A 21,619-nucleotide genomic window follows, 5' to 3' on the forward strand; every position below is an offset into this window, starting at 1 on the left:
ATTGTGAAACTTGAAATCTGGGATGTGAACACTGCTAGGATGATCATCTATTAAGATTATAAACAGCTCAGACAATAACTTGTGAGGGAAAATTTGTGTTTGTTGATGCTGTAATTTCTCCTCCCATCTTCAAAAGATGCCCTTGCAAACATTTGTATGTTAATGATATACCAAATCTTCCTCGTCAAAATCATATCTTAAAAAAGATACATTTTTAGAAACAATTTTTGGTGCAAAGAATTATGTCAGTAAGTTTATAAGATGCACTTATTAATGCTTTAAAGTTCCACCTATTTTATCTCAGTGTCTCCTTATATTTTGAGGGATGTGAAACTTTGCCATTGATAAATGCCATTCAGGTATCAGTAGTGCAAATGGAGGAGTGTTTGGTGGAGGAAAAGTGGGGTGAGGAGTAAAACAGTTGTGAGAAGGAAGGAAAGGCTTATAGAATTGTGCTTATTGTAAGGAAAAGAAAACCTGAATACTTTTGATTTTATGCTTCAGTGTCACATGGGTCATTTAGTGATAGATTCAAGAACGCTCAGTTTCTGTAAATAGTAGGGTTTATTTAGCTCACAATTTTGGAGGTTCAAGAACATGGTGTGAACATCTGCTTGGTTCTGGCGAGGACCTTCTTTGCTGTATTACATGCCATATGGTAACACACCTCTTCTCTTTAGAAATCCCTACTTTAGGCATTTTGTTATAATACTGGAAAACAGACTAATCTAGAATGCAAGTAGAGAAAAATTGAAGGCAACACCTATTGTAAACAGAGACTGAGAAATTATCTCTGTAGTGAGATAATGTAATTCATTTTGGGGTCAAGACATAAATAGTGGGGATATGTATAAGACAGCCTGAGGTTAGCTAATTAGAATGCTGGAGGCTGGAACCCCAAATACCCCAGATGTTTCTTGATTAGGAAAATAATGGCAGAAATTGTTCAGAGTTTTTTAAGTGTCTTGCCATTCTGTGTCAGATATAAGTAATGCAAAAACATATAAAATGCAAAAACATATAATGGTTTAAACATATCCAAGCTAAAAAGTAAATGTATACCTTCAGTAAAATCTTTGGCAGCTGTGGGTCCTAAAATACAACCTCACCCTGGCGAGAGAAATCTATGTCCTAAGTTGTCCTAATCTATGTCCTGTAGGTCACAATAATGTTAAAAGATAGGAGACCATGGTTTTGGGACTGAACTCCTACAGTAGGCCTCTAAAGACCAGACCAAACAAAAATGGAGTCAGACTTGCTAAGTGCCATATAACCAATCCGAAACTTTAAAGAGGTAGATAAGATTTTCCTGAAAACAGGATATTCCAATCTACCCAATACAGCATAATAAGGAAGCTCCCTTTGCTTCAACCCTTACAAAACAGTAACCTGATATAAAAAAAAAAAAAATCAATTGTTTTTCCTGATGCTGTTTCCTCATCCTCATCTTACAAAACCCACTGTTCTGCTATTGCTCACAACTCTCAATTCTCATTCCATTTTGTAAACAGGAGACTGAGCTGATTGATGAATTGCAAATAAAAGTTGATTAGAACTACGTTCAAATTTGTTACAATTTTGTCTTTGACAGTAATAAAAATGTGCAAGGGTCCAGCTAATTATCTCTACAAAGCATATGAAACAAAATAGCCTATGCTCCAGGCCTGCTCCCAGTGCCCTCCTTCCCTGATACCAACATTTAGACTCATACCCAACTCTTTCTCCATGTGCCATGCTCAGGAAGAGAGGCCTTTAAATATAGTGATTGAGTCATCTGATATAATCTTTAATTGCAGCAGTTATACAACCTAGTTACATATTAAACTGGGAAACACTTAAAAATTTATCTATATCCAGGTGCCATTAAATCATATTCTCTCAGGATGATGAGACAAGGTGCCTCATAAGAAGTACATAGTTTATAAATAATCTGAGGTAATGATTATACTAAGATGCACTGTGAAGACTAATTCATAGAAAGGACTGATTACTATTGGCTTGAGTTAAAAGAACACAGTTTAGAGGAGTTGGGGCTTGACCTGGAAAATGCCAATATTTTAAGTGGACATTAGGAGAGGGCCCAACAAAAGCAGTGTGGGCATTATGACTGGGATTCCATACTGATCCAGGTCTGTTAGGAAAAAGTGATCAGAGGCCTGGACAGTGTTAATACTCATTTGTGAAGCAATGGGAATTGGTACAAGTGGGCAAGATCAGATGATGGAGAAGATTGAATAAAAGGTGAAGAATGCATTGTGGAGATACAATGGTAATTTGAGGCTTTTATCAAGAGGACAACATTGAAAGTGCTGGGGATTCCCAAGGACACCCATTCCTAGATTGGAATTTGTTTTCTGTAGTAGAGTAGATGACTTGGATCTATTATTCATCTCTCAATATATACCTTTCTTGTTGCTCATTATCTAATGTCTGAATTTCACAATACCTAGTTTGTAGATGCAATAACTAGCATGCATCTGAGTTTATGCAAGGTGTTCCTGGAATTTTTTCATTGCACAGCACCTAATAGCCACTCAAAAACTGAAGTGAGTATAACAAATATTTTCACAATAGCAATAAGCTTTCTTATCTGATTAGCCTTACACAAATCACTTAATCCTTTCAGTCTTAGTTTCTTCATTTGGCCAATGAAGAGACAATACTAGACATTTTGTAATTTTACATAGAGAAGTAGCATCACATATATTTCTGATTATTCTCAGCCACACATACAGTAAGATTTGTAATTGAGATTGCTCCTTTCCTGGCCATCTATTCCCACTTCGTCTGTGTACACTATTATTTAGATGAGAACATGTGCATTATTTTTTCTGGTGAGTCCAAAGAAAAGTAACTGATGTTTGACAAGAAGAAAATATTGATCATGTTTATTTTTTTTTTGTTTTTTGAAAGGATGAATGAAAATAAATAAAAAATCTGCAGGTTAATAAATTAGACTGGCATAAATATTTGAGTAGAGGAAAGCATAAAACTTCATGTCACCCATACATGAAACATACAGAGCAAATAGTTATCCTTTTGAAGATTTTAATACAGACTTAAAAATGGACAATTTAATATTACAGTTATATACCATTGATTCTGTTAGATATGTGGATGAATGTGTTTATTTGTTTTTCAGTAAAATAGTTTCATGCTTATAAAAGTCACTGTAGGTCAAGTTGGAACAAAGAGAACCACGTACAGTAGAAATAAACCTGGTATTAAATACGGTATAGGTAAGGAAAAATTATTATAAAGCAGTTACATTGTTGACACAAAATAAAAATAAATAAAAACACTTCTCTATGTTTTGAAGGCAATTCACAATCATTTCCAGGAATTCTGTGAGAGTTTAAGGCCATTTGTTCTAAAGAAATGCTTTAATTTAGACACAACTTCACAAAACTTTAATTCTTGTAAAAACTGTACATGCAAAAACTTTACAATTAATTGTGGACAGGCAGATCAGTATATAGGAGTAGTTTATTTCACAAATGTGTTGTGCACTAAGTCACATAGTTGTATATATTGAACTGGGAATTTCACAAAAGACTCCAGCCTGTGCACCCTGTGTGGCAAAGTGGAATGGTGAGAACAAGGAATTCCAATCAAGAGAGCCAGTATCCCTTTGAATTAAAATATCTAGACAAGATATAATGGAATAAAAAGTTTAAAACATCTGCTACATGGTTCATAGTTAAATAGTCTTGGTTTTTAGTCTTTCTAAACAGCATTATAATATAAGGATGCTACTTTTTACATAATGTATTTTCTGTGCATTTACAGTTCACAATGTTTGACTTTTTATTACTTCTACTTAGCATTACAAAATATAAACTGACTGCTGTCTAAATTTAGAACCGGAAAAATTTGTGTTCTTATAGGATAGACATCTGCTAATCTTAAACTCCCATACTTGGCAAACACTGCAGAAAAATTAATTACTAAGCAGATGTGCCTTCTTAAGACAATTCAGTTTCTGAGAAATACAGAGTATCTTCTTTCCCTATTTGCAAATGTATTTGTCCAGACAGTCATTCAAAGAGATATTGCTCTTGTGATTATAACTATTGCAATTTAGAAGACAAAGGATTCAATATTCAAAACTCTTATTCTTAAGAACAGTTATAAAAGTATTGAAATTTAAAAAGTAGTAACATGTAAACATTGATACAGAGAGACTGCTCTCCTATACATATAGCAGTCGAGGACAATATTTGAGTTAAAAACATAGTTTGTGCTTTTCCCAACAATACATTGGAAATTAGCTGTTCAGTCAAAAAAAAAAAAAAAAATTAAAGATTCAGAGAAGACATCCGTACTTTGCTTCAAGCATTTAAACATTTTTTCTGTTGCTCATGCAACAATCATATTTACAGTTTTGGTTTAGGAAGAGAATTAATTTTGGATCCAAGAAAGCACGTTAACTAGTACTGCTGAAACCAAACTGAGAGAAGTATCTTGATCCCTGGTTCATTACAGAGCACCAGGCACAAAGCATTGACTCAGCAGCTCTGACTGATGTGTAGGTAACACGAGCATCTGGGGGCACAGTCATATTTGTGTCTGCAACACATGTGTAGGTGGGGTGTATGGGGGAGGCGCGGGTGATGGCTTGATTCCTCGGGCCCTCATGTAGGAGAGAAACTGCTCGGGGATCTCAGCCAGGACATCTTTGGCCAGTCTAGCCATGCTCAGTATGTGGTTTCCACTTCTATCAATGTAATCCCTGAATGGCACAAACTAAAACAGAGGCAAAAGAAAATTATTTCATAGGCTCATAATCTCTATAAAAGACAAAATTCAGCACATATAAACATTTGGTAGGAGGAGAGTCACGGAAGCCCAGGATAACCAGGAGATGAATGATAATAGTACATTTAAAAATATTTGATACACTATAAGCAACTATAATAGTAAACAAATGCTTTTAATATATACTTTATCTAAAAAGGGATACAATTCTTTTCTTTTCTTTTCTTTTCTTTTTCCTGCAAAACTAATGCCACTTGGTCCTGAAACACTGATTATGTTGCTACATGTGTTCTGCAGTTTTGAATTCTGTATCCAGCCTGATGCCCCAAAAGGAAGGAACATGTAACCTCTTTAGGGCTCAGTTTCCTATCAAATGGAGTAAATACATGTATAATTCAGTTCTGATCCAAAAGTATTACTCAATGCAACATAAGGAGCAAATATTACTCAATTCAATGTATATATATATATATATATATATATATATATATATATATATATATATATATATATATATATCATTAGGCAATCCTAAGTACATGGATGAGGACACAAATGGTGTGACTCTACTTTGTGTACAACCAGAGACATGAAAAATTGTGCTCTATATGTGTGATATTAATTGAAATGCATTCTGTTCTCATGTATAACAAATTAGAACAAATAAATTAATTAAAAAAACAACTATTGTTAGGAAACACAAAATGATAACATTGCTACAGTAAACCAAGTTAAGATTTTGAAAAATCAAATAGCAGGTGTAATGTCTGTAACAAAGTGAAACCTGTCTCTTAAAAGGAGAAATATACTCCATTCTCTTTAAAAGAAGGCATGTTTGGGCTGGAATTGTAGCTCAGTGGTAGAGTACTTGAGTCACTAGTGTGAGGCACTGGGTTCAATCCTAGCACCACATTAAAAAAAAATTACAAATAAAGGCATTGAGTTCATATATAACTAAAAAAATAAAATTAAAAAAAAAGAAGTTATGCTATAGGCAGAAGCATACCTTTGTCACTAAAATGTTATCCTGTTTTGCTATTAGGAGGAAAACTCAGAGCATATTTCAAATCAGTGTTATAGAAAAGTGACAGATCTTCCTCTTACCCCTAAAGGTAGCTAAGTCAGGGTAAGAAAAACTTAACAGTGAACGTAATTCAGCTGAGAACAGGGAGGGTGTGAACTTTTGTGATGTCACATTATCTAGCTATGCACAAGACTTGACATTTTTAACAAAACAGCAGAGAGGTGACAAAACAAAGTTAAAGTTTATATTCTCCCTAAAACTTGAATTAGAACAGTGAGAAAATAGGAATCAATGTAGGTAAGGATTAAGAGGAAACAAATTACAATTGCAGTTATAGTTATTTTATTCTTACTTTAAAAGTCATGATATTTTACAAATTAACATTTACGAATATTAATACAGTTAGTATACATATAGCTATTTTTTAAACTATTTCTTTAAAGGTTTAGTTTTTTGAAAACGTGTAGCTAATATGTTCATTTCGGGAAAATAGAAAACAGTGGATATTTCTTTAGAAAAAGGGGAGATCATATCTGCTTGTGTCTTACCTCAACTCTGGTCTTTTAGTTTTGTTTGATTCTTTACCTCTTATCATACCATGGACATGAAACTTATCTTTTAACCCTTTATTATCACACACTCTGGAATTAGACTTCTTAGGTTTGAAGCCTGATTTTGGTACTCATTACCTGCATGGACTTGGGAAGATATGTTCCACTATTGCCTCAGTTTCCTCTTATATAAAATAACTATAATATATATAACATCTACTTCATTAGGTAGTTGCATTACATAAATTAACATATAAATTGTTTAAGACAGTGTTCAATCATAACATGTACCATATGTGATAGTTATCATTATCATCATTGCTAATACTATTCACCCATTTGTTCATTCCTTGAGTTATCAATATAGATATGAGGCTTTTCTCAACAGCTTTCTATTCACACTCATATCAACCATTGAGAATAAAGAACTATTATATTTTATCTCTCTTAAATGGAAGTACAATAACAACTAATCTAAAACAGTAATTCATAGAATTTTGGTATGTTGAACACTTGGTTTTTTTTTTCATCTTACGAGCAGGTGTTATAGGATCTATAGGTTTTTAAAACTGAAGTAAATTAAAATTCATTTCAGACTTTTATGATTCTCTAGAATGTCACAACTACAGGTTCCCAGCCACTGTTCTCACATCTCACACACTTATACAGATTTGTAAAGTCTCCTTATAAATGATGGGTAAGAAAGAAACCCTTCTTTTCAACCAAGCATGGGAATATATAAATCATATAATTTAGGCATGTCAGCTGGGGTCATAGACTCTAATGTGCCACTTGAGCCCGAGGTTGAGAATTGCTGTCCCAGCAAGTCACTGTCCTCCACAGAAGCACATTTCATCCTACATATATGTGGGGAGTAGAAAAAGAAGTTGGGAACTTTCTCCTCACTAACCTAAATGATCTCTATCTTTTCCAAAGGAACATTCAATTTTTCAGTCCACTTTGTAAGTAAGAAATGAAAATGGCAAATGACTCTTCATTTCCTTTACCTCTTACTAGTGTCATATTTTATAGTTTTCATGATGAAATATGCCCTAATTTTTCTTGGAAGATGGATCATGGCCTTCTACCATTAGAGATTCCTACTAAACTACTCAGACCACTCTCTTTATTTTCTCTTTCAACCTCATTTCTGAGTCCTCAACTTAGGGACTTCTTGTTCAAAAAAATTCCCACACATTTGTGGCTGCAGGTTGACCATTAATTCAGCTGGACCCTTAAAACATTCAATTTAAATAATAAAAAAATAAATGAATTTTCACTCTTCAATAATTTATTACATTCATATGATAAATATCAATAAATGCATTCTGTACTTTATACAAATATGGTATCCTTAATACTCAACATCCTTTTCTCAAAATCCACAAGTATAAGGAAAACATTCCACATGGCTGCTCTAATGGCTGGCTTTGCCTGTTTGTGAAAACAAGTTGGAATTAGTTTGGGCAAATGGGCTTTTAGTTGCTGTTCTGCTCAATTTTGTTTGATTGTTCCTACTGTGCAGAGCTCCATTAGTGATTTTCAAGTCTAAGCCTTGAAGGTTATTATTCTCCTTTTAATGGAAAATATGATTTAAATATAATTTTTCAGGAAATGATATGCTGGTCAGCAACTGCATGCAGCTAGGAATAATGGCATTGAGTTATTCACAATGGTCAACCCACAGCACAAACAAACAAACAAATAAAAAGCCTTTGCATATATTGACTTGAGGAAATAACTCACTTAAGTTTTAGAATAACAACCACAGGAACTCATCTTGCTTACTGTTTATATTATAGTCATATGAAATTGAATCCCAAGGCAATGAGACATAATCACTCATGAGATTCACTACATGTGTCAAGGTACAGCTACTTGCAATAGTGACAAACAAGTGCCTTCCCATCAGACTGTGCCAACACACTAGCTGATGATAATAATTGATATTGATATAATGTATTTACTGAGCAACTCTTCAGTGGAAGGACTTCTGCTAAGGGATTTTTAGTATAATACCTCATTTAATTTTCACAAGTGTCTATCCATATTTTAAATTTATGTAAGAGGAAACTGAAACTCAAGAGGGTTTAATTAACTTACCTCTCAGTAACAAGTATCATTATTTGAACCTAAATTAATCCAACTTTGACCCATTATCTACTACAGAAATCTGAAAAAGGGAATAGATCCCAATAATGTTTAGAATCTTGCTTTTTAAGGGAGTAGGCATATTATCATAGAACACAGGTTTGGGAATCAGTATGGTGTTGGAAATCTCGACCTATCAATTTATGACTTAAGCAACCTGGCATAGTTGTTTAGCTTCCCAACTTAGTCCACAGTTTCTTTATGTGCAAGTGACTGTAGGCAAAAAGGAACTAGCATGTTTAGGAGGATATAAGATGATACGGGAACAAAGTAAAGAAGAGGAAACTAGTTCAGGTGTGGGAGTGAGGGTAAGACAGAGGGAAATTTTAAAATAGAAGATTTCCATCAGTACAGATGAGGAAGCAAATGATATCAGAGGTAAAATGACAACAGAATAAGAGTAAATATTATGACATTGTGTGGTACAAGTACAGTTAATTTGTCTACATAAAATTTAGTACGTTTGTGTGTGTATTTAGCTGAAGAGGAAAACTGAGGTCAGGTTATAGAGACTCTTAAATGCTATGTTGATGTTTTAGAATCAAAGTTATACAGAATACTTCGGAATATTACAATCAGATATTTTAGAATTAAATCCAGATTCCACTTCTTGTTAGCTGTGTGATTATGGACAAGAGAAAATTGAACTCATTTTTTTTTCTTTTGTAAAATATAGTAATCCAAGTACCTGTTTCATAAAGCTAATTAAGGAGGGAGTTATGTAATGCTGTACCATGACCAGCACATAAAGCATGTCAGAGTTAGAAATTTCTACTAGGAGAAGAAGCTGTTGAAGATTTGATGTAAAAATAAATACCCAATCTACTATCCTCGACTCCCTCGACTCTCTGCTGAACCTCGACTACATATTATTTGTAGTCCTAGGCTTTTGTTTGTTTACTAGAGAAATCTGTTTTATTTGTGGTTTATTTAACATGATTAGCTTCAAAATGTAAGAAATGGAAAGAAGAGAAAAAAATAAAGGAGTCTAAATGGACCCTGTTCTCTGGTAACAGTTTAGCTAGTTTGTTTATAGATATTTTCTGGCCAAGAGGAGATGGACAATATTAAGGGAAGATTGACAATATTATCCTAGATGTGCCCCTGCAACCTCAATATTCTAAATATTCAAAAATGCTTCTATTCTTGAAAATAACTCATTTAAAGCAGTTTACAAAGGCTGGGAGGACATGGAAAGCTTTGAAGGTGGAATATTTAACCTTATTCAAGATGTGAGACAAGATGCCAGTTCTTCAACATAATGTAAATGTTTGGCTTGCTTAATATTTTGAAAAGGTCAATCCCCATTGAGGAACATCTCTGTGAAATTAGGAAGAGTGCATAAAATCTCCTTAACTGAATGATGAAATGTAAAACAAGATGTCCCTTGTCATTAGGGGGCTCCTCATTTGCTGGCTATACTGTAATTTCCTGTCCACGTCTCTAAGAATGCTCTACTCTTTCAGCTCAGCGTTTTGTGGCAGAATCCTTCAAGTGATTGCCTGTATCCCCAGGTGTGTTCAAAACCTTTGGGGATCCCAGTATCACTGAAGGACTGGTTATAAGGATTCTGATTCTCAAGAACAGGAAACTTAAATAATTACACTAACATATGTCTATGCTGGTAGACAACAAGTATTTTATGTTGTTACTTCTTCTGAGACTCATCATGGGAAGAGCAAAGATGAAGGAACTTGAGTTCACACACAATGAAACAAAGGCCACTAGAGATTTACTGGCTTCTCCAAGATCGTGTCAAAATTGTACTTTCACAGATATATGGGTCCTATCTTAATATTCTACTCAATGGAGTAAATCCACTGAGAGAGCCTAGTTGCATAATAAAGGACATTGTTTTTATAAATGCAAGCAGGCATAACTCTTTGTTATCACCCACATATCAATTCTTTTAAAGAAAATCTTAGTGATATGAACAATCTTGGCCACTTCCTGGGGGAGGAAATAGTATACTAAGTTTCTCTCAAGCATCATCTAGAAGGAACTGTGAGATATAAGGTGTCCCTTGCTAATTTCATAACAATTCATTACAACAGCAACATGACACTTTCTAAATGACTTCAAAGTCATACTTCCCTCTGGTAATGTGATTTCTTGGAAACTGTGAGCCGGACATTACAGAAAGCTTTTAGATAAAGTGCGTAATTACTTGGACTTATAATTATACTGATGAGGTTGGTGAATAATTATATGTTTATGAAAAAACACCATGAGATTCTTAAATAGATGACATCAACACGTCATCTTTCTCAGATGCTTTTAGTCTATAATCATTTATTGTATATCTGTGTGCTTTTTACTTTACCAATTATGTTAGAGTGGAAGTTTAAATCATATTTAATTATTTAAAAAAACTTATATGGCTGTTTCTGTTTTAAAATTTGATTTTACTAATTAATGCAAAAGTGTTTTTTAATCTTTAGGAACATTATTTACTCTTTACATGATCATATTCATAAATTGATTATAAACTGACATTATTTTCTCTTTCACTATATTAATCATTTTTGTTGTTTTTAGTGACTTCTATTTCAGAAATATATTTTATGTAAGTCATCTCACTTAATTTTCACAATGCGATTTGCTTTGTAGAACACTGAAATTTTGAGAGTATATCCAATTATCACAAGTAAGGATTTGAACCAAATTCTGAATGAGTCCAAATTATATTCTCTGAATAGCTCTAATATAGGTAAATATATAAGTTTGATTATTTTGGAGATAATACTGAAGTCCATTGTTTGTTCATCCAAAAACTTCTATATACTGTGCTTAAATAATACTAAGACCCTCTTCATTTCCTAGTTAAAAGATGTGCTTCGCAGCCTTTTCCCCTTTGCATAACCTAAAAAGTATGGACACTCTAAAATATGCAACTGTTTAGTTGAATTAACTCCTTGTTTTCAGTTATAAATTTTAGCTGAATCTTTGATTATTGAATGTTTTCATTCTATTCACTCCCCAAATAGTAGTCAGCAGTTATTTCTTCTTCTTTTTTTTTTTTTTTTGATTTTTTTAAAAATACAAGACGGTGGAATGCATTACAATTCTTATTACACATATATACCACAATTTTTCATATCTCTGTATGTATATAAATTAGGTTATTTCTTAATTCTAACATTTTATATGTAAAACTTATGACTATAACATATTGTTATATATTTTATACACACATATTACATATATGTAATTTTAAGATCTATTTCTCCACTTTCCTTACTATAATCTATGGGGAAAATGTGACAATAATTATAATCTTTTTGTAACTATTTTATTTGTACATTTTTTACTATGTTTACTTAATCTGGATATATGTCAGCTGTTTTGAAACACTTAGTTTTTCCTGAGGACTAAAGAATGAATAAACAGGCATCATTTAAAAGACTGTTATGTTTCTAGCTTTTGATTTTACTAAAGGTCACAATGATGTTTTCTGAAAATAGTAAAGTAGGAAAAACACTTATTAGTAATTCCACTTATACCAATGAACCTGAAGGAGGAGAAGTGCTTAATATAACATCTCACAGAGAATTAACCAACTTAATTAAACAGAACCTAAAATTTCTGATTTCAATTTAAGTAAGTTGCTTATTTTAAATTACAGCAGACATGGGCTCTTCACAATGAACAAAACATAAGTTTTGCTTAGTTTCTCCCCCGCCTTCTTTCTTTTTGGGGGGGTACCAGAGATTGAACTCTGGGTTACTTGGCCACTGAGCCACATCCCCAGCTCTATTTTGTATTTTATTTAGAGACAGGGTCTCACTGAGTTGCTTAGTGCCTCACTTTTGCTGAGACTGGCTTTGGAATCATGAACCTCCTGCCTTAGCCTCCCCTCAGCCATTGAGATCACAACCATGCAGCACGGCACCTGGCAATTTTTGCTTAGTTTCTTACCTGCACAATGTCCCTTTCGGCATATTTTCCTCTGGAGGAGACTCTTACATCATCACCATCCAATTCAACCATTGCTTAAAAATAAAATACAATCAATGATTTATTCAGTATATTTTTATCAAAATTTAAAACTATAGACAGTAAGACATCAGTATATATATATATATATATATATATATATATATATATATATATGTATATATATATATGTACACAGCAATATGTTCTATGTAATGACAGCAAGCCTGCCACCTTCATCTCTTCATTTATTTCTCCCACAAAACATGACTGAGTACACCACTTTTTGATAAAAGCAAGACAAGACCTTGAATGGCCCTTTCAGAGATAGGCAGAGCCAGTACGTTTAGGAACAGTCTTTGGGTCCATCTCTCTCTTCTATAGGTTCTAAACTTTAGTTACATGCTTTTATGACTGATTGGGCAAGTAATATTAGCCCATTAAATTTTAATTTTTCTTTCTAATTTAAGAAATTTGGCAGCAATTTTAGAATTCTGGATGCCAAGTTAAACTGCATTCTCATTGGAACTACAACAAAGCTATATGTCCACATTGTCCAATTTTTACTTTATAAATAAATTACAAAATAAAGTGACATTTTATCAGTCCTTATACTGATCAGATAGTTAGGTTTTTATAAAGTCTGTTTTGTTGTTGTTGGTGGTGGTGAAGAAGTAATTTCAGCATTGCATAGATCAGCTGGTATTTGGAAATGCTGTGATATAATGGGGCAGCTGGTGGCACAGAATGCCATGCTGCGATTAAGAACATTTTCCAGAGTTTATTAAGTTTTCAGTGAGAATTTTCTAAATAATTAATTACATGAGGGATGCTAATTTGTTCTTAAAGTATAATTCTATTACTTATAATTCATTTTGTATACACATGACATTCACCAGACTCCAGAGAGCCACTTGCAATTATGTTTGCCTCTTTACCCCCCCAAACAAAATAGTGCTCAGTCAGAATACAATCCACCTCTTCACTATTTTCTTCAGTCCTTGGATAATGTATTTGAGTTAAAAAAAAAACATTGTTTTCAATTTTATCTTTCTATATATGTTTGTGAGTCAAAGTTTTGGCTGAAGTAACACTAGTACGTACATCAGAGAGCAAGCATTCAACACTTTGCTTAGATATACCACACAAGTCATAATTTTATAAGATGTATACATTATCAATAATAAGTTAATGAACTTATTTAAAATACAAAAGACCTATATTTTCTCTGCTATTTCTTAGGATATAAATATGATGTTCAAATATTTTCAATACTTACTTCCTATTTCAACTAGGTTAGCTTTCATAATTTTCATTATTACTTTGAGACAAAATGGCACATTATACCTGGGCACGGTGGCCACACCTATAATCCCAGTGACTCGGGAGGCTTAGGCAGGAAGACTGCAAGTTTGAGACCAGCCTTAGCAACTTAGCAAGGACCTAAGCAATTTAGTGAAACCCTGTCTCAAAGTAAAAAAAAATAAAAAGGGATCGGGATGTAGCTCAATGATATAGGACCACTGGATTCAATCCCCAGTGCAAAACAAACAACTGCACATTGATAGTGACAGATCAGCAATCACAGAAAATTCCCCTTTATTCTCTAATATATTAATAAGCTACAATAATTACCCTGTGCTCACTCTAAAATGGGAAACAAGAATCCAGTGATAATCTAGGTCTCACCTCCACAGTCCTCTACAATATCTATCTGTCTTTGAGAATGTTTCATTATCATTAATGAAGACAATGACAGTAATTCAGGTAATCCATAAAAGGATGAGATCTTATTAAGCATATCTTACTTTTCAATGTGCCCTTTGGGTTAAAAGGTTTCAGGCAGCAAGAGCTGGAGGCTCTGCATTTGAGAGAAGAAGAAGGGATGGTGTGCAAGTAGTGAGGGGCCACATCCACTCTTTAGGTTTTCAGACCATTTTATTCTCAAGGAGGCAGAGATTATGAGTCCCATTCCCTACAGGTATCCCAGCCCAGAAAGAGGTGCAGGAGAGACATACCTGCACTTCTTTCTAGCCATGAGAGAAAATGAATTTAGAATCCTTTCTATTTACTCCTTCCCCAACTTTCATCAAAGCTGATGGCCAGATGCCGCTGTAAGTTTACTCTTTGAATGTCTTTTAAGGATAAAGAAATCATATTTGGAGAAATCATTTTTTTATTAATGAAGGTGCTTTATATTGGAGAGGAAAGTCACCAAGGAAAATTACAAAGAGCATTTTAAAACTATTCTTATTAAAATATAGAAATGGCTGGGTGCAGTGACACATGCCTGTAATCCCGTTGGCTTGGGAGGCTGAGGCAGGAGGATCATGAGTTCAAAGCCAGCCTCAGCAACTTAGCAAGGTCCTAAGCAACTCAGCGAGGCCCTAAGCAACTCAGCAAGACTCTGTCTCTAAATAAAATATATTTAAAAAGCTGGAGATGTAGCCTAGTGGTTAAGCAGCCCTGAGTTCAATCCTGAGCGCACGCGCACACCCCACCCCCCACATATATACACATTGCACACACATATGTATAAATGAATGAGAATATTCACTAATCTAATAGTTTATTCTTATTTCCTCTCTTCTCAAGGACAGATAGAAAATTTTGCATTTCTTGTTCATGCCAACCATGTCTTTCTGATTAAAACTGTGTAGATGTAGACTTATGTGATTAACAGATATAACCTGCAATTTGGATTTCAGTCTTTGCTGGATTATATATATGAAATGTAAATTTATACTATGGTAGATTTCAAAGTTACAAGAGAGGCTCTTCTGATAGGATAGCAGTAATTTGACTGTAAGTCAGAGATTTTTCTATATTATGCATTATTGTCTCCTAACAGGATAGTTGACTTTTCTAGTACTCTTGAGTATCCTGAAAGTTTTCCATCCTATTAAAAGTTCTTTCTAGTGAATATAGAAACCAGGTGTTGCATGATACTAATTCCATATTCACATGTTCCCCAGGGAAAGTTTCAGTCTAATTTCCTGGAGGGAATTCTACTGGGAAGGTAATGCATGATCTTAATTCCATATTCACATGTTCCCCAGGGAAAGTTTCAGTCTAATTTCCTGGAGGGGATTCTACTCGGAAGGTAACTTCCCTTTCTATCTGTAACCACCACATGCTGAGAGAGGAGTGAGTCATAGGATTACTAAGATTAGGAGAAAGAAATAAACTTGACTTCCCCTATCCTTGGAATGAATGTAGTTTCTCCTATGGAATGTTTACCAGCTAAAGCTCTACCCCATCAGGAGATCTGCAGATAACAATGAGGTCATTTAATCTAAAGGTAATGGAAAGTCCAACTCTGTTCACAGGATAACCCTATATCTCAAATTCTGCATTGCTGGTAATATAAGCTGATATGCTGGTCTGAGTGATGCCTGAATATTTTTTTTTTCCAATTAGTTCAGAATCAGGGAGGAAAATGATGAATTATACCTCAAAACATAACAAATTCATTGGGAACAAAAGAAAAAAGAAGATAAATAGATGTGGCTGTGGGATGAGGGTAGTGTCCAGATGGTTGTACCTGCTGTTCTTCATAGAAATACGTGACCAAAAATATCAGGAAAGTGCTTTGTAGTCATGCACCATGTGTGGGGGTTCTTGAACAAGAAGGGACTGAGGTTGACTATCACTGAGGTCATACACTTAACAGCAAAATTCTATAGGTGTCTGGAGACCTGAGATGTACCCATGAGTGGTGAGTCCTTTAGAGCTAAAAGCAAACAATAGCTGAAGAAAAAATGAGTTTAGTCCAGCAATCAGTAATGTTTGTGAATCACAGTCCATCACTGATTACTGCACGTTATCAGGTGCACAAGCATGGAAAAGAAGGCATTCCTAGCTCCAGAGAGGTGTTTCAAATTCACGCCTGAAGTACTATGTAAGCTGATGCAAACACTGAGAGAAAATATTAGCAGAAGCAGTAGCAGTCAGGACTAAATGACTTTTGCTTTAGAAACTGTAAGATAATGATCATGAAAAGGATGATCAGTCAAGCAAAAAATCTAAGGGAATCCAGAGTCAGCCAGATAGCTTTGCCCCTTGTGCTGTATCAGAGACTGACAGATCAGCAATATCCTTAGGCAGGGAGTCTGCTGATTAAAAAAGAATCACCCCGTCATAATCATACTCAAATGAGCCACATATGTGCCTAATTTAACCAGTAACTTACCAAGGATGGTTCCAAACATTCTAAAAGTATTTTCTTTTCCAAAGTCCCGGGCTAAATAAATAGTCATTGTTAATAAAAATACTAGAACCAGGTGAATGTTCTATGGTCACGCTATTGTTCAGCACAGTTTCCTAAAAGGAATTCACCAGATGACTAGAAATAGATTATGCCTAGTTTACCCAGATCACTAGTTACAAAACACCTGTAACTTAACTGATATTTGAATGAGGCCGGGGTCCACAAAGAAAACCAGTCATGAGCCAATTTAGCATAATCATCTAAGGTCTCATTAAATTTCAGCTGGTCAGTTCCAATTCGTTTTACTTTGCTCTTTCACATGACAGCACTTCTCTATTTATAAAACTAATGTCTATCAACAAGCCAGGGTCTGGAAACTTATTAAATTAACATATTATGCTTATTTAACATTTCTTTTCACAACTTGATGATTTATTAATTTAGTGCTCATCCTTAAAGGTTTTTAGTGAACTCAGAATGTGTTTTGCCTCTGGAACTAAAACTCAATTTATCACCCTGTCAGTCTTAAATATTATTTTGAGGTATAAACTATCGCTAATGAAATGGTAAGCTACATGTTGAATTAATCTGAAAACTAGGGAGAGAATGTCCTATTTGGAAGACAGTACCTTTTACTTTGTTTACCTTAACAGACATCATCATGAACTGTCTATTTTTATGTCTACCTGGAAATTTTATCCAAACCCAAACAACCACAATAAAAGTCTATGAGCTTGACATATCAAACTCATTAGATTTCCAAGGAATGCTATTGCAATTTTACTACTTACCATCAAATTCAGCTGGTCCAACACCCACTATGATGATTGACATTGGAAGTTTTGAGGCCTTTGGAAAAAATAACACAATTAGCTTTCAATTGAGAAACTTAGTTATTAAGAAGAAGAAAATAATATTCTGAGTTTGATTTGATGTTTTCACAGATGTTCATTAACACAGTTTTTAAACGTATCCAAACTTATTAATAGAATGATATACTTGATTCCACTCTTATCCTTTCCAAACTCTCTAAGTATGCTAACCCAGTAGAGCATTTTTCCAGGAATAACCAGCTCTATACAAAACCAAGGAACGTATACTTTCATTGCTATTTTCAGCCAAAATCTTTCTAAGCTGATGCTGGGTGTCTTTAGTTGGTTTTTCATTTTCTTTCTCCTCCCTGGATCTACCAGTTGCTAAGGGATGGGGGGGGAACCAAATTATTGCCAGATTCATGAAATAGTACTACCATATTTTACTTCATTTATACCAAAGGTTAGAAAAAGCCATTTTCACAGTAAATGAGGAAAAAAAAAATAAATTATCACTATAGAAAATAATTTTCAGAATTCTTAATTTATGTATTAAATATCCAGGAAATTGTGAGGGATACTGAATGTTTGATGTTTTTCCATCATTTGTATTACTTAATTTATATTATCACCTTAAATATTTAAATGGCAAGAAGGTGAGATCCAGCAACAGATAGATGGCACTCTATAGCAAACACATTTTCAGTCTGAAGGTCAATAAATTATGAATAATTGTTTCTCAGTGCATCATGTCCAGTTAGTTAAAACCTAAATTATTAAGTCCATATTTTAAAGTGCAAACTAATGCCACTGAAGAAAGCATCAAGGAAATTGATAAATTTCAAGCATGTCTAGTTAAAAACACATAAACATAAATTTGTCTGCCTTTACCACCTTTTTGTTTGTTTTTTCTAAGAAAATCTATAAAGCATTTTATTTTCCCCACATGTAACTATTTTTTTTCTTACACCAAACAGTTGTATTTCTCTGTGTTTTTATTGAAACTAATTTTTCATTAAATGTCTACATTGTGCCAATCATTGCTAAGCCTAGGTATAGAAGGTGAGTAAAAGTGGATATGATTTAATAGATTATCATCTAGTAAATAAAGACTTCTATAGACAATTTAGAACAGAACTGGGCACAGTGGTATATGCTTGTAATCAAAATAACTTGGAAGGCTGAGGAAGGAGGATTGCAAGATAAAGTCCAGCCTTAGCAACTTAGCAAGATCCTGTCTCCAAATGAGAAATAAAAAGGACTGGAGATGTAGCTCAGTGGTAAATCATCCCTAGGTTCAACCCCCAGTACTATAAAATTTTTTTAAAATATATAGTAATAAAAACTAAACATACAATTAAGAATTAAAATGAGGAAAAAATCAAGTCCAGTTCTATAGAATTAGACAGCACAATTCTGTAACTGGAATGCAAATGTTAAGAAATAATCTTTACAAGTCATAACACTGCATAGAATTATATCAACTAACAGAGGTAAATACACTAACGCACATTAAGCTAATACTGCTACTTTCTGTTTTCAAGGCAAGAATTTTATGCCAGTTGAACTATTTACCCAGACGTGTCCTTATGGATCAATAGTGAAGATATACATGAATTACCTGGATAAGGTTAAGAATGCAATCTGCTGCAAAGGTATGGGCATATTATTTCACTGTTATGTCACCTAAAATAGATTCTGTTCTCAACCTAAGGGGCCCCATGCTATTCCTTAGCCCAAGACTCCAGATCCCTACTCACATTAACTATGGACTCCTTGGTTTGAGCCATGTCAGAGATAACACCGTCTGTAACAATCAGGAGCACAAAATACTGGGAACCATCCTTCACAGAAGAAGCATATCTGTAAAATTAAGGAATACTGTGGTAAATAAAACATTCTATCTCCATATGATGGTTGCTAAATAACACAGTAAACAAACATTTTAATCTTGAGAAAATATTTAGACATGTTAGAAGTCTACACAATGCAAACTCTTATGTAAACACTTTTCTGAAACAACACACTGGAATAACAGCAATGTTAGTGCCTGCCGGCACACAGAAATATACGGATGCCTTAGAAGTTTGTTTTTAATAAAAATTTTACTAAGATGAGGGCTGGTTTAGCACAATGGAATACACAAGGGTTTTGGAATAGACTTGTCCTGACTAAGCAACATATTATGATCTTCAATAAATTATGTGAGCTGTCTGAACTGTATTTTGTTATCTTGAAAAATCAGATAATAACACATCTCTATATTGTTGGATGAAGTAATAAAGAATTACACGTATGGTTCTCAATATATAATAAAATTTGATAAGTTATAATAAAATAAATATAATAATAAAATGATTTCTGTTTGGAACAATATAGAGGTGATGGTTGCACCAACATTGTGAACATATTAAATACCTTTAAAATGTACACCTTAAAATGGTTAATTTATAGAATAGAAATTTCACTTCAATAAAAAAACTGTAATAGAAGAAATGCCTTTTGACATACCCACAGTTCAAGTTCTTAATACACACGTTATTGATGAAAAATGGGAAGAAAATTATAATACGGAAAAAAATTACATGTAGAATAATAACATTCTAGTACTTAAAGTCTATCAGAATTCTCACCAAATAATAACTCAGAGGCAGATTTTATGAATTTGCTACATTTTACTATATTTCGTCTTTTCCTGTTCTTCATTCTAGATTCGTAGTCAATATTGTCAACTAGATAATTTTTATGAGTTCTGTGCCTGACCTGTATGCAGTCCATATCCAAGCAACCACTCACTGGTACTTGTAAGAGACATATAGTGAACAGGAAAACTACGGTCCAAGTTTCTAAAAAATTATCAGAATCACTGAATTTAAAAAAATTCTATTGACCGGCCAATGAAATTCCTTCCAATCTGAAGGACCCCAAGGGATCCTGTTTGAACAGGTTGCAGGGCAGACAAATAGCACATCATCCCAGTGAACAAGTTTTTTCTTGGACTGGAGAGTTAGCAACCATATGAATAAAAAAATGTATTTACTAGTTTCTTAGGTACTACTGAAACTAATATGTATTCATGCTTCTAATAAAATGACGGGTAACTTTCTAGACTGATGAAGAGAATATGAACAACTGATGCTGGATGTTAAGGAAGGTGCATTAATTTGATTGTGCTACAACCAATGGGAAACAATCCAAAGCAGTTAGGAACCTACTCTCTTAATACTTTTACGAAATCTCACAACTTTACTCAGGAATTCAATTTTTTTTTCTTTAATTTTTATTGTTGGTTGTTCAAAACATTACATAGTTCTTGACAAATCATATTTCACACTTTGATTCAAGTGGGTTATGAACTCCCATTTTTACCCCGGATACAGATTGCAGTATCACATGGGTTACACATCCACTGTTTTACATATTGCTATACTAGTGTCTGTTGTATTCTGCTGCCTTTCCTATCCTCTACTATCCCCCATCCCCTTCCCTCCCATCTTCTCTCTCTACCCCATCTACTGTAATTCATTTCTCCCTCTTGTATTATTTTCCCCTTTCCCCTCACTTCCTCTTGTATGTAATTTTGTATAACCATGAGGGTCTCCTTCCATTTCCATGCAATTTCCCTTCTCTTTCCTTTTCCCTCCCACCTCTCATCCCTGTTTAATGTTAATCTTCTTCTCATGCTCTTCTTCCCAACTCTGTTCTTAGTTACTCTCCTTATATCAAAGAAGACATTTGGCATTTGTTTTTTAGGGATTGGCTAGCTTCACTTAGCATAATCTGTTCTAATGCCATCCATTTCCCTGCAAATTCTATGATTTTGTCATTTTTTAATGCAGAGTAATACTCCATTGTGTATAAATACCACATTTTTTTTATCCATTCGTCTATTGAAGGGCATCTGGGTTGGTTCCACAGTCTTGCTATTGTGAATTGTGCTGCTATGAACATCGATGTAGCAGTGTCCCTGTAGCATGCTCTTTTTAGGTCTTTAGGGAATAGACCGAGAAGGGGAATAGCTGGGTCAAATGGTGGTTCCATTCCCAGCTTTCCAAGAAATCTCCATACTGCTTTCCAAATTGGCTGCACCAATTTGCAGTCCCACCAGCAATGTACAAGTGTACCCTTTTCCCCACATCCTCGCCAGCACTTGTTGTTTGACTTCATAATGGCTGCC

The 21,619-nt window shown here is 34.1% G+C and overlaps 1 protein-coding gene across 1 annotated transcript in view; it reads right to left on the reverse strand.

Moving 5' to 3' along the window:
- Nucleotides 1-3,031: 3,031 nt before the first annotated feature.
- Cpne8 (copine 8) overlaps nt 3,032-21,619 on the reverse strand; it is a 195,612-nt gene continuing 177,024 nt past the window's right edge. Inside the window, exons 17-20 of the mRNA XM_046436155.2 lie at nt 19,203-19,305; nt 17,422-17,479; nt 12,403-12,476; nt 3,032-4,746 (exon numbers count right to left, since the gene is read on the reverse strand). Coding sequence (XP_046292111.1) covers nt 4,558-4,746; nt 12,403-12,476; nt 17,422-17,479; nt 19,203-19,305 — 424 coding nt within the window. The 3' untranslated portion in view covers nt 3,032-4,557. The remainder of the gene's footprint in view (nt 4,747-12,402; nt 12,477-17,421; nt 17,480-19,202; nt 19,306-21,619) is intronic.

The sequence above is a fragment of the Marmota monax genome, unplaced genomic scaffold, assembly GCF_021218885.2.
Source record: "Marmota monax isolate L192 unplaced genomic scaffold, Marmota_monax_Labrador192_F-V1.1 WCK01_AAM20220418_F8-fsc00012, whole genome shotgun sequence".
Taxonomy (NCBI): domain Eukaryota; kingdom Metazoa; phylum Chordata; class Mammalia; order Rodentia; family Sciuridae; genus Marmota; species Marmota monax.